Below are 14,006 nucleotides of genomic sequence, written 5' to 3' on the forward strand. Positions count from 1 at the left end.
TTTGCACACGAAATGACACCAGCTGAGAGAGCACAAAACTTTCTTTTTCTGACCCCAGAGCACAATCAATAGCAGGTCGAGGGGCCTGAGAGTCTGTGGGGCCCAAGGCGACAGAGTTGCCTTCAGAATCACTTCACTTGCACTCAGTAACACACACATACAGTACAGGAAAGGTGTTGCATCTCAGAGTTTTTTAGGTGAACACCAAGAACTGATTCATATATACTAATGAGCCATTCATATTTCTTTTTCAAATGTTGCTAATAATTTATTCATTAATTTATTTTCAGTAACCACTTAAAATGCTTGTACACAAACCTTTCAACATCTGAACCATTCCATTTGTGTGAATCGTGACTCGTGTATTTGACTCTGAACTGTGTTCCTACAGCCGAAGCTATAGTGTAGTAACGTTATTGTGTTAATTCAAAAGGTATAGTAAAATTTCATTAAACAACTTCAGACCTAGTTCCTGAAAGTGGTCAAAACGTTTAAATGTTCCTGGACGTCATTGAGCCAACCCTTTACTATTTTTATTACCTGTCCAAGTCAAATTCATTTACACACATTAGAAGGAATCTGACAGGTTGCTGACTCCGGGATCTGATCTGGAAGGTTCCTGCTGGAGAGGGACTGCTGGGCCGCAACCTGGAAATGAAGTTTAAGTGTGGCCGAGAGAAGGGTTATTTATATGACCACTAATAAAGTCAGATGAGAACAATGCAGCATAAATTAACAGGGAAAACACAGTGAGAAAGTGAACTGGAGCTATAGTGGAAAAGGGGAATAATTACAACAAAAATGAAATAAATTGCTACAGCACTTCAGTAACTGAGTGAACATGAATTCAGCAGTAATACTACATTTTATACAACAAATATTACCTTTATACTTAAGTGTTCCAACCCCAATTCCAAAAAAGTTGGGACAAAGTACAAATTGTAAATAGAAACGGAATGCAATAATTTACAAATCTCAAAAACTGATATTGTATTCACAATAGAACATAGACAACATATCAAATGTCGAAAGTGAGACATTTTGAAATTTCATGACAAATATTGGCTCATTTGAAATTTCATGACAGCAACACATCTCAAAAAAGTTGGGACAGGGGCAAGAAGAGGCTGGAAAAGTTAAAGGTACAAAAAAGGAACAGCTGGAGGACCAAATTGCAACTCATTAGGTCAACTGGCAATAGGTCATTAACATGACTGGGTATAAAAAGAGCATCTTGGAGTGGCAGCGGCTCTCAGAAGTAAAGATGGGAAGAGGATCACCAATCCCCCTAATTCTGCGCCGACAAATAGTGGAGCAATATCAGAAAGGAGTTCGACAGTGTAGAATTGCAAAGAGTTTGAACATATCATCATCTACAGTGCATAATATCATCAAAAGATTCAGAGAATCTGGAAGAATCTCTGTGCGTAAGAGTCAAGGCCAGAAAACCATACTGAGTGCCCGTGATCTTCGGGCCCTTAGACGCCACTGCATCACATACAGGCATGCTTCTGTATTGGAAATCACAAAATGGGCTCAGGAATATTTCCAGAGAACATTATCTGTGAACACAATTCACTGTGCCATCCGCCGTTGCCAGCTAAAACTCTATAGTTCAAAGAAGAAGCCGTATCTAAACATGATCCAGAAGCGCAGATGTCTTCTCTGGGCCAAGGCTCATTTAAAATGGACTGTGGCAAAGTGGAAAACTGTTCTGTGGTCAGACGAATCAAAATTTGAAGTTCTTTATGGAAATCAGGGACGCCGTGTCATTCGGACTAAAGAGGAGAAGGACGACCCAAGTTGTTATCAGCGCTCAGTTCAGAAGCCTGCATCTCTGATGGTATGGGGTTGCATTAGTGCGTGTGGCATGGGCAGCTTACACATCTGGAAAGACACCATCAATGCTGAAAGGTATATCCAGGTTCTAGAGCAACATATGCTCCCATCCAGACGACGTCTCTTTCAGGGAAGACCTTGCATTTTCCAACATGACAATGCCAAACCACATACTGCATCAATTACAGCATCATGGCTGCGTAGAAGAAGGGTCCGGGTACTGAACTGGCCAGCCTGCAGTCCAGATCTTTCACCCATAGAAAACATTTGGCGCATCATAAAACGGAAGATACGACAAAAAAGACCTAAGACAGTTGAGCAACTAGAATCCTACATTAGACAAGAATGGGTTAACATTCCTCTCCCTAAACTTGAGCAACTTGTCTCCTCAGTCCCCAGACGTTTACAGACTGTTGTAAAGAGAAAAGGGGATGTCTCACAGTGGGAAACATGGCCTTGTCCCAACTTTTTTGAGATGTGTTGTTGTCATGAAATTTAAAATCACCTAATTTTTCTCTTTAAATGAAACATTTTCTCAGTTTAAACATTTGATATGTCATCTATGTTCTATTCTGAATAAAATATGGAATTTTGAAACTTCCACATCATTGCATTCCGTTTTTATTTACAGTTTGTACTTTGTCCCAACTTTTTTGGAATCGGGGTTGTAAAACAAAAATATGCTTTTATACGTGCAGGAAGATTAGGGAACCAAACTGGACTTTTCCTTTATGAGGTGGGTATCTTTCGTACCTTTAGCGTCTTTCATCTCAAAATGTAGACCTTTAAATAAATATTTAAACTACATGTACAGTTGCAGGAAAAAGATACTAAAGGTACTAAAAAGGTGTAGACTTAAGGGTACTACTGCAGAAAACAACGAAAGGTACAGTTTAGTACCCTTTTTACTGCAAGTGTGTATGTTTTAGTAGGAAATGTACACCCCCTCCCACACACATACGGGACAAAAACTAAGAAAAATACAAAAAGTATATAAAATAACCATAAGAATTTTGGAATGTTAGGTAGTTGTTGAGGTATTTATCTCAAACTTGCAACATGGTATAAAGTGGGGAGTGAATTTAGACACTAAGTAGTGTGTAGGAGTCTTTATTTCATGCCCTACGTAGTGCTCCATACACTGGAGTGCAAGTTCATTAGTTATTACATTGCTAATACACTGAATCTGTATGTAAAAGTCATTAATAATCACAGGCAGGCGGGGTGTGTGTGTGTGCACGCGCACAGAGAGAGTGAGTGAGTGAGTAGTTCAGAGAAGGTTAACTCCATGTTTGAGTAAGCGATGACGAGCTTTACTCGGTAGAGAGAAGGCGCTGTCCTGGCCATTCGGTATCCCAGAATTCCTTGTGGGTGCCCCCTGCTGGACAAAGAAGGTCTCCTGCGCTGCAGTGCGAGTGGCATAAAGAGTACAACCGGCACTCCTGTAATACACACATTTCAGCTCATAGTATATCTAACACACACCCCCACACTCAGCCTCTCCCTCTCACACACACACACACATACACACACCTGATAATGGCTTCCTGTAGCATGTCCTCATGTGAGAAGTGGGAGTGTAACAGCGCTGTGGCTTTCACAAATGCGCGATCCTGAGGTCCTGTAGAATGTCTACACGTATTTGCTAACACACACAAAATCATCCTCAAAACCAGACTAGCTCCTATTGGCTGTTTCTTTCAGCTTTTGTGTGCATGCACGCATGTATGTATGTGTGTGTGTGTGTGTGTGTGTGTACACAAGTGTGGGAGTGTCTTACTGGCGATTGTGTTCTGGATGCGGTCATAGTGGGCAAAAGTGTACGGCGTCGCAGGGCTCTCAGATGCAGGTGCGATTGTCCTCAGGTGAGCTTCGAGTCCGTTCAGAGACGCCAGACTACTGTGGTACTACACACACACACACACACACACACACACACACACACACACACACCCCAAGAGTGTCAGCTGACCACAGAGACTCATGGGCTGTGTACCAAATGACATACATTACTGAATTAAACAGTATGCACATTAAGAAGTGTCCTGCTGATTATGTGTCTGGTTGTCATGGTAACTGGGAAACCTTTGTCTCGGTAAGGTACCTTGAGTGGCGTCCTATATAATGTAGTAGTATAATGGTTTGGGATGCGCGCGCACACACACACAGCTCACCACTTCCTGTCTGGCACTAGGGTGTGTGTTGAAGCCAGGTTCCACCAGCAGCACGAGTACGAGCCCTCTGACCCGGTGTTCATACAGCAGCAAGGGCTCGAGAACCATGTCCTGCTCCTCACACACCCTCACACACTCCTCCTCTCCGTCACTCCTCCTCTCTCTGATGTCATTCACTTGCTCCGCCCCTTCTTCCTCTTCGTCATCTCTGAGAGCTCGGAGATTCTCATCCTCACTGCTGCTGTGGTTCAGGTACCCAGCATTGACATCAACCTGCTCCTGCTCACTGTCCTCACCTTTACCTGGTGCTGAACCCTCAAACAGAAGCATCTCTTTGGCCATGGCAGGATCATGTGACACAGCGGCATCTCCTTCTCCTGGCTGGCTCGCCACGCTGGAACGAAACGGCGTGCTCACTAATGAGGGACACGAGCTGAAGCTTGCATCATCAGAGAGGGAGGAGTTAGGGGAGGATGTCAGAATCTGACTGAACGATTGCTCGGTGTTTGGAGTGTCAGAGAGTGTGCGGGAAAGGAGGCGGGGCTTCACTGGTCGTTCAGGAGATTCAGATCTAAGGTTAAATAAACGATTTTTAAAGACTGAATCATGAATAAATGTGAATGTGATTGTAATGTCTTGGCACCTGCAGGACACGGAGTTGTCCACTAGCGGGCGGCGCAGCGTGTGCAGCTCAGCAGGCGTCACAAACACTGATGTTGTGGTCACATTGGAATGGGGCGTGGACAGAAATGAGCTCCTCCCAGTGGCTGGCTTGTTCAGTTCCTGAAACAGGAGGGCGGGGCTTATTAAACACTCGCTTAACCTGGTATTACAATTATGTTAATTAGTTAACTAATTAGTTATCATACTACTTATGTAGCTACTAGAGATGCGCGGATGGCGGTTGCAGCCGCGGAGTCCGCAGATAATCCGCGGATCGGGCGGGTGAACTAGCGAAAAATAAAAATTTAATTAAATTCGGGCGGGTGGCGGTTGAAGCACTGAAATAAATAACAAAAAACATTTTAAAATATTGTTCCGAACGAAAACAAACAATTGAAAACCAAACGAATACACCTTTTCTATCAGGCAGTTGGGCCCTGTTGTTTGCATGCTGCTTTGTTTTGGCCAGAACAAATATGGCAGCGGCAGCGAAGTCGGACTCGGTACGTGAGAAACTGAAAGGAGGTGAACTGAAAACAAAGGAAAAACAAGGGCGAAAAAGTGCTGTCTGGGAAAGATTTCTTGAGGTGGTGAATCAAGATGACACCAGTGCAGGTTATGTCATGTGCAAAACTTGTGAAGCTGTTTATGTTCACGATAGTCATAAGACGGGCACGTCTAACATGGTGCATCACAGGTGCTCTAAACCCCAAACCTCCCCAAACACCTTAGCAAGTTTCGTCCGTCGAGATCCAAATAGAGTACCACAGGATGCCAAATCAAAATTGACAGATGCATGTGTGGACCTATGCTGTCTTGATATGCGCCCATTTGACACAGTATCTGGTGAAGGATTCCATCAAGTGGCCCAGACGTTGATTGACATAGGCGCCAAATTTGGTACAGTTGACGCTGCTGCCATCTTGCCACATAGGCAAACTGTATGTGATCAGGCAAAGCAGCAGGCATCCATTGATAAACAGAAACTTTTGGACGACATCCAGAGAGCTCCAAGTACCAACGGCGGTATTGCCATAACCACAGATATGTGGACGGATGAGTTTAAAAAGAGGGCATACACTGTCCTTACGTGCCACTACATCTGCGAATGGAAGCCGTGTTTTGGCAACGGTGGAATTTGACCCTACGCTGAAAAAAACCAGCGAAAACCTTCACGAGCAAATTACCAGTGTGTTGGCTTCCTACAGAATACAACCCGACAAAACAGTTTTTGTCAGTGATCAGGGGTCCAATATAAAGGCCGCGCTCCGATGCTACCATTGGATTCTGTGCTCCGCACACATCCTTAACACGGTGCTGAGACATACGTTCGGTACAAAGGATGCTGATGTCGATGGCTTTCAAAATGTTCTGGACATGATCGACTACTGCAAGGAGCTTGTTGCTTACCTGAAGAGAACCGGTGCAGTGGCCAGCCTCAAGCACGCTCTGCACCAAGATTGTGATGTACGATGGAACAGCAAAATCACCATGTTGGAATCTATACGCACACAATACCAGGGCATACGAGAGCTGCTGGAGAGCGAGGACCAAGAACATCGCCTTGATGGGATCCACCAGGACCAACTCACACAGGTGATTGACTTTCTCTCCCCTTTCAAGTTAGCAATCGGTGAGCTTGAAGGGGAACATTACCCAACCATCCACATGGTGTTACTCTGGTTTTCTAAACTTAAAAAACACTGCGAGCCCAAGTTTGGAGACGTGCCTTTCATGAGAAGTCTCCGCTCCCGTGCGTCTGCCCTTCTTGATGAGAAGATGCTCCCCACAGCTACTCATAAAATCGCCACTTTTCTTCACCCAAAATTTAAGTCCCTGAAAATGCTGACCGACAATGACAGACAAGACGTCACCAAGCAAGTTCGCAAACTTCTACCTGAGGGAGATGAAAGCAACCCAGAGCCCATGACGGACACAGAGCAAGGTGGGTATGAGATGGCATAGGTTATTCTGTTTAATTACACTATCCCAATTATGCATCTTTGCATTGTAGAGTATTTATGACATTTTATTTCATCTGTCTTTTGTATAGCTGGTGGTGCACAATCGAAAAAGTCAAGGACTGACTTCTCGGAATGGGAGGAGGATGCAGGAGGTGAATTTGTGGATGAAGTAGGGGAGTATTCCTCCACAAACTTCCATATATCAATGGATCAGCAGAGGAAAATCTACTTTCCTTTTGGGAGAAACACGGGCAGGCATTTCCACGACTACAGCACCTCGCCAAGAGAATTTTATGCATTCCAGCAACAAGTGCTGCGAGCGAGCGCTCCTTCAGCACAGCAGGGCGCGTTATAGAGGCCAGGCGCTCTCGCCTAAAACCCGACACAGTAGATGCCATTTTATTCTTGCATAGTGCAAAGAAAAAAAATCTAGACACACCTTTTGTTGTTTGTTCTTTAGACACATTGTGTGGTATTTGATGTCGTTTATGTTCTGAAGATTGTGTCGGGTGATTGATAACGGTTTATAAGCTACTGTAGGCACATAGGCCCATGCCGTTTATTTTATTAACATATTTTTTAAAATAATTTCAACAACTTACCAAACCACAAGTGGCTATAGGCAACGCGCAGATATTTTGTTTGTTAGCTGATGCTATGCCGTTTATTTTTTGTATAGGCATAGGCCCACTATTATTTTTATTTAGCCTAAACTGTTCAACTACATACGTGGCTATAGGGCATGTGACATATTTTCTTTTGTTAGGTAGGCCTATTTATTTTCATGTTTTTCTTGCACGTCATCCCTATTTGACAGATTTGGCATTGCTCGATATCAATAAAGGTTCATCAGTCTTGTCAAGCATTTGGTCTTTTCCGATATTAAACGGAGCCCCCCCGCACCCCCTTCTTCACACACACACACACACACACACAAGCCCAAACAATTCGCAAGTTGTTGTATGTCGTGTCTCGTCTATCAGACAAACATGCAGGCTCGTGGTCGTGGATGACTCGTTTCGATAGCCTATCAGTTGAAAACAGCCAGACACTGTACTAGTGCCTACTTGAGGAATAGGCATTTGAATTGCTATAGTTCAAGTACGGACGTTCGTTGGTTGTTATAAACAATTAGGGAACATTCACGTTGTCCAATGGAGCAAAATTTGAAATAAATGAGCTACGTTTTTTTTTCATCGAGGCTCCAATTGGCGGATGGTGGGCGGGCTCGGTTTTGAAAATTGGTGAAAAAACGTTTGTGCAAATGGATAGCGGGTGGATAGTGGTTTTGTGAGGCGGTTGCGGAAGAAAAAATAACCCATCTGCGCATCTCTAGTAGCTACCTAATTATAAGTTACACAAACAAACATTGCAAGTCATGTACAGATGTAAAAAACCCACGCACAATCAACCAAGGGGATGTGGACAAAAAAAACAAAAACAAATGAAATACAGAACATTTATTAAGCAGCTGTTTGAGTTTTAGTAGAGGTGGAGTTTACCTGTAGGCTGTAGGTCTCTGTTTCATGCATCATCACCTTCATCGTCAACCCTGGAGAAATCTGCGTGCTCACCATTCTGCACGTGCACACACACACACACACACACACACACACACACACACACACACAAACACTATACTAATGTAAGGTACATAAACATCTAAATATTGTTCATCACAAATTTAATAGAACTACGCTCTTTTATATAATAAATAACAACACTAAAATGTGGTTTAGCTAGTTGGTAGCAAACACAGTAGTGCGCATCATCACAGAAATGACATGGGGGGGAATTACTCTCTGATAACCTGAACCCTGCAGATCACAGTGAACATCTCTTTGTTCTAATACACTCATGTTACGGTACTATGTAGTGTGCATAATTCTCCAGTGTAGGGAACAGGAAGTAGGGAACAGGGAGTAGGGAAACACTGAACACAGAGCACTGCAAACTGACCTGAAGTTCTCGTGTGTAACAGAGAGGTGACTATTTCATGAACATCTCATCTCATTATCTCTAGCCGCTTTATCCTGTTCTACAGGGTCGCAGGCAAGCTGGAGCCTATCCCAGCTGACTACGGGTGAAAGGCGGGGTTCACCCTGGACAAGTCGCCAGGTCATCACAGGGCTGACACATAGACACAGACAACCATTCACACTCACATTCACACCTACGCTCAATTTAGAGTCACCAGTTAACCTAACCTGCATGTCTTTGGACTGTGGGGGAAACCGGAGCACCCGGAGGAAACCCACGCGGACACGGGGAGAACATGCAAACTCCGCACAGAAAGGCCCTCGCCGGCCACGGGGCTCGAACCCAGACCTTCTTGCTGTGAGGCGACAGCGCTAACCACCGTGCCGCCCCATTTCATGAACATGATAAACATTTTAAAAACTGATCTCCAAACCTGCCGCGGTGGAGGATACAGCCTGCTAACACCAGGGGGCAGCGCTGACACGTCTGCAGGATCAGAGCAGCCTTCAGCAACAACAACGGATCAATCTGAGAGAGAGAGACTATTTAAATTATAATCATAAATCATACAGAGCACTAATTCCTGTACATTAAATATTACATGTTTCATCTTACACCTATTTGTTCTTTCTAATTCATAATTTGTATGAATTTTAATTCATTTCCCATTTACTGATAACTGCAATTACACCGTATGAGATTTGCAACAGAAATAAACTGTGTTATTGTTAATATTTTTGATCAGGAGTGTGTGTTAGGTACAGTACATGTGTGTAGTCGACAGTTCTGAGGCAGGTGAAGATGTGGTGGAGCTCAGTAGCGCCGCCCTGCAGGTAGGACAGATAGCGAGCCCAGCGTACAACAAGTTCCTCCTGAGTGTGGAGCTACAGCAGGGAGGAGGAAGAGCACAGAGACACTGGGCAGTGAGACGTACCTTCTTTCAACAGAACAGGGCGGGGCTTATTTCCACTCTTTGAAAGTCAGTAATGATGGTGATTAAATAACTGATCAGCGTTTGTACCTGATAGCTGCGACGCACTGAGCCGTTATAGAAACAGAACAGATCAATGATCTGATCCAGAAAATCACACAGACTGACATCTGGGAGATCATTTACACAGCTCAGAGCCTGAGAGAGAGAGAGAGAGAGAGAGACAAAGAGAAATGGGGTGGGATTCATCATCAACTCCATATTAATGAACCTGTTAGTTTGGATCTCTCACACACACCCAGAGGAAGTTGTCTCTCATGCGGATGGCAAATTTGCTCCTGCGCAGACGGAGCAGACGGACAGGAGACGCAGAAATCTCTGACACACAGCGACTCACACCGGCCAGCTGACCACACATCAGCTCCTGCTGATCCAACGGAGTCTGTAACACACACACGCACACACAGATTTAATGGGCGAGTTGTATGAACAAACAGACAGACAGACAGACAGTTCTTACGTGTTCAGGGTAGTAGTAGCAGATGCCAGCGCGGGTCAGATCACCTTCTTCCCGAACTTTAGAGCGATCATACAGGAAAAAACAACTGCAGCTGAAAACATCACAACACACACACTATTATTATTGCACGTGTTTAGTTCAAACTCACAATATAGGTCTAAGTGCCATCACTGAAAATTGTCTCTCTCTCTCTCTATCCCTGCTTTGCTCTCTCTGTCCCAGTGTGTGTATGATCTCACAGTGAGCTCTCAGTGTGTCGTGTTTCAGCCATCAGTGCCGAGTGATTCAGGGACATGGTGCTGATTAAACTGGACCTTTATCAGAGACACTCCGTCCTCCGTCTTCTGTCCATCCTGAGTGGAGCTGAGATGCTGCACAGAAGAAAAACAATACAAAAATTATTATATCATCTGTAAATTTATAACCTATAAAGCTAATTATCAGAAATTAGTGTTGAATTATTTTATATAATTATAATATAAAAGCCTTGTTTGTGTATTATTTACATTTTTGTCTTAGGTAATTATTAAGTGCTTTTTAATCTTAATTGTCTGTTCATTATTTTTGTTCTTTAAAACTTATTTATACCTCATTATTTATGTATCTGTATGATGTTATGCGGAATGTACAGCAATTAAATAAAATTAAACAAGTCTTGAATAATTATATGTAAATCCTAATTTTAAAACATGGAACGAATCCAAATCCTTTTAGTTCAAAAATCTGAATGTTGATAACAAGGTCTAAAAATAACTGTTCGTTTAATAAATTAAAGAATATCAGTATCACTTTAAAATAATGCGTTATTTCTCCTATCCGCTTTATGCCAAGCCCGCCTCCTGCTCTTTGATTGGCTAACTGGTGCTTCAGAAAAAATCTTAACCAATCGTAGAACCCAGAACGCTCAGGAAGCGTCGAATTAGTAACCAATTACAGCGAACGGGGGGGATTTGTCTGAATATGGGTGGCTATAGAAAAACCCCGCAATTGTAGTGTGTTAATTAAATTTCGATTTGTAAAATTATTCATGACGCTTCTCAAAAAAAAAATGTTCACTGAACTTTTTAGAATCAGACTGCGGCGTTTTATGCTTCTTTCAGAGAATGTCAGTATTGTAACATAAAAGAATCAGAAATGTTGGTTCCTCAAAAAAGTTAGCAAACTGTGCTAAAAAGGAACCGTTAACATGAAGCTAATGCAATGCTAATCGCTTGCCGCACATTTTGACAGTTAAGTCAGATTAAAATCGTGATTAGAAAATTCTGTTGTTAAAATCAGTTGATGTTAAACTCACCTGTCAGTCCAAACTCACTCAGGGCTTCTGCATCACCTTCACTTTAAAAACACCGAATTAAACAAAAAGCTAAGATTTTATTTCCCCCTAACGGGACATTACCTGCGCGCGCACTCTCTCTCTTTTTCCTCAGTTTTAAAGACTTAATTTAAAAGTCAATCTTCCTAAAGTCTGGAATGTTGGTCACAAGAGTGAGTCATGTGAGAGCGGCGCTGTCCCAAACCCCCTGCGGACTCACTCAGCAGTGCGCGAAACCGGTCCGAGACCTGCGCATGCGCACTATTCCAGCGTACTGCCTAGGACAGTAGTGTGCACGCAGCGAAACTAGAAATACGGCATGCACAGAGGGACAAATTCGATCAAGAATATCGTTGTGTAAATAGATTTCCATTCACATTGTACCCAAGTGTCAAATGTGTGCATTCTACACAACTTATACAAACTAAAGGACACAAGAGACACCTTTATAATTTAAGGATTGTATATTTTATTCAGGCTCACACAGTGGTCTAGGGTGAGTCACTGCACCCATGAGCAAGAAGTCACACACACAATTTAAACATGTTGGGACGTAAACTGAAATAATGGAGCATGGTCCAGGAGTTAAGAGAAGGGGGGATGAGGAAGCCCTCTGGTCCCGATTGATGGGGAAGCCCTGCGTCCTTTATTCGTGGCCCTCGTATCCATCAGGAAGAGGGTTGACATGGGAGTTGTGGAAGAGGGACTTGTTCCCATCACCCCATGGAAAACGCTGCAGAGCAGGAAAATCAGAAATAAACTCATTACAGTGGAGATAAATGAACAAGAGCGAGACAGAATACACTCCATATGAGCACATCTTTAAGGACAGTAACCTGAACTGAAACTGTCATGTCCAAGACAAACAGATCAACACGATTTTTTTTTTTTTTGGAGCTGTAATTTATAGTTTAAACGCTGTATGCTTCTGTAGTGATATCATGATTAATTATATCAGTGTACATTTGAGATATCATGAGATCTTTTTATTAAAGAACATTAAATAAAAAACCCTACAAATTAAAATTAAATTTACACAATGGAGGGTTTATCATTGAATTATCCTTTTTCAGTTCAACACTTTGTGGACTGTGTTATAAAACATGAGCATTGTGATGCACATCATGTCTGAAAAATACTGCGATCTTTCCATCATCTTGCCTCGTTCCTGGTTTTAGTGCTTCATCAGCTCATTTTATTAATCATGATCATTCCAAGTTCAGCTTTATCATCAATCATTATCAGCCATTTCTCCTGACTGGTACCGGAGACTCTTACCATTAAAAAAAAAAACCTTCAGCTTACAGAAAATCCACATCAGTTATTTTTAATCCATTTATCATCAGCAGAGCACGCACGGTACACGTACCTGTGAATGAGCAGTTACTATGGAAACGATAAGATATTAGAGCGTGTACATCAATATAAACCTGTGCTACTGTCAGAGCTGCTGTTATAGAGAATTAATCAACACCACCAACACCTTCTGACCAATCAGAGTCCAGAATTCAGCAGCACTGTGGTGTAAATGAAGATGATGGCAGAGCCAGGCTTTTCAAACTATTTTTAGAGAGAGCACTTGTGTGTGTATCATGTGATTTGTGTGTGTGTCACCTTGCTGCGGATGCGGAGGTGTGTGTAGGGGATGAACTCTGGCTGATCGTGGCTGTGGTTCTGAGCCTTCAGGAAGGCATTCAGCATGCATACTCCAACTCCCGGCAGAGCCACCAAGAAGGTCAGCAGCTTCCAAGTCTTCACTAAAAGACATGAGGAGATGATCAGTGAGCATGTTAGTGTGATCCACATCACCTTTACAGCCCTCAGTTTACTGTCTACAACAGGCCAATAATATCAACACAGACAGATAGATAGCGCGAGTTATTATTTAAAAAGTCTAACATTATATTAAACAAATTATAGTTGCCCATTCATACTATTTAATAAAAAAAAAAAAAATCATGATTCTGCACACTCTTTTACCAAACCAGCATGCAAACATAACTATAATTATTAAATAAAAACAAGACATCAAATTATGCTCTAAAATTTGTAAAATATAGCAAAACTATATTCTGTCAAATTATATACAAAATGAAGAGTACAGTTAGCCAACATGAAGATTAGCATTAGCTCCAACAAGGTCACTTTCTCCAGAAGAGTTAAACCACTACTTTTATTTAACATATTATTTTATAAAAAGTATATTTAGTTATTTAATGATTTTACCTCCTTGCTCCCCGTGGGCCGCTGCGGCTGAAAGCTGCCGTGTCTGAGCCGCAGAAACGGAGCGCAGCAGAGTCCGAGAGAGCCGTCCAAACGCCGCCATTTTGCTTTACCACTGAAACACAGGAAAACGGAAGCGGAAATTGTGTTAATAACACGCAGTGTGGTTTATTCATGTATTGAACCCACCCGTTTTATGACACGCTTCCGTGTTCCTTGGCGGTAGAGGCGACAAGGATCAGATAGCCTGCTCTGTGATTGGATAATGCCTGACGCACGCGCGGGGATTGTTGAGTATTAGCCAATGGTAGAGGGTTTTGTCTAAATACAGGTGGGAAGTACACACAACGGATGAATGAACGAATGTGTGGCCACAAATGAGAAATTGCTTCCATTTTGT

The 14,006-nt window shown here is 42.6% G+C and overlaps 2 protein-coding genes across 2 annotated transcripts; both read right to left on the reverse strand.

Annotated features, from left to right (window-relative positions):
- Positions 1 to 2,933: 2,933 nt before the first annotated feature.
- Positions 2,934 to 11,644, reverse strand: hps4 (HPS4 biogenesis of lysosomal organelles complex 3 subunit 2). Its single transcript, XM_060930644.1, has 13 exons — positions 11,366 to 11,644; positions 10,311 to 10,442; positions 10,072 to 10,162; positions 9,850 to 9,993; positions 9,642 to 9,749; positions 9,388 to 9,504; positions 9,054 to 9,148; positions 8,143 to 8,218; positions 4,657 to 4,796; positions 4,014 to 4,584; positions 3,620 to 3,746; positions 3,373 to 3,484; positions 2,934 to 3,281 (listed from the first exon to the last, which is right to left on the reverse strand). Exons 2-13 carry the CDS (start codon positions 10,364 to 10,366, stop codon positions 3,110 to 3,112), a joined length of 1,809 nt encoding a protein of 602 aa, XP_060786627.1. The 5' UTR covers positions 10,367 to 10,442; positions 11,366 to 11,644; the 3' UTR covers positions 2,934 to 3,109.
- Positions 11,645 to 11,828: 184 nt separating this feature from the next.
- LOC132892385 (cytochrome c oxidase subunit 6A, mitochondrial) lies at positions 11,829 to 13,744 on the reverse strand. The gene is made up of 3 exons (XM_060930645.1): positions 13,610 to 13,744; positions 12,998 to 13,140; positions 11,829 to 12,116 (listed from the first exon to the last, which is right to left on the reverse strand). Exons 1-3 carry the CDS (start codon positions 13,707 to 13,709, stop codon positions 12,030 to 12,032), a joined length of 330 nt encoding a protein of 109 aa, XP_060786628.1. The 5' UTR covers positions 13,710 to 13,744; the 3' UTR covers positions 11,829 to 12,029.
- Positions 13,745 to 14,006: the final 262 nt, after the last annotated feature.

This window comes from Neoarius graeffei, chromosome 10 (assembly GCF_027579695.1).
Source record: "Neoarius graeffei isolate fNeoGra1 chromosome 10, fNeoGra1.pri, whole genome shotgun sequence".
In the NCBI taxonomy this organism is placed as follows: Eukaryota; Metazoa; Chordata; class Actinopteri; order Siluriformes; family Ariidae; genus Neoarius; species Neoarius graeffei.

Bases quoted from the DNA above. Each gene is read 5' to 3' on its own strand.
- LOC132892385 (XM_060930645.1), bottom strand. From the start codon at position 13,709: ATGGCGGCGTTTGGACGGCTCTCTCGGACTCTGCTGCGCTCCGTTTCT. The intron at 13,141-13,609 runs GTAAAATCATTA...CATGTCTTTTAG, and splicing joins GGCCCACGGGGAGCAAGGAG to TGAAGACTTGGAAGCTGCTG. The intron at 12,117-12,997 runs GTGACACACACA...CCTGCTCTGCAG, and splicing joins ACCTCCGCATCCGCAGCAAG to CGTTTTCCATGGGGTGATGG.
- hps4 (XM_060930644.1), bottom strand. From the start codon at position 10,366: ATGTCCCTGAATCACTCGGCACTGATGGCTGAAACACGACACACTGAG. The intron at 8,219-9,053 runs GTTTGGAGATCA...GTGCACGTGCAG, and splicing joins TGTATCCTCCACCGCGGCAG to AATGGTGAGCACGCAGATTT. The intron at 3,282-3,372 runs GTGTGTGTATGT...TGTGTATTACAG, and splicing joins CTACAGGAAGCCATTATCAG to GAGTGCCGGTTGTACTCTTT.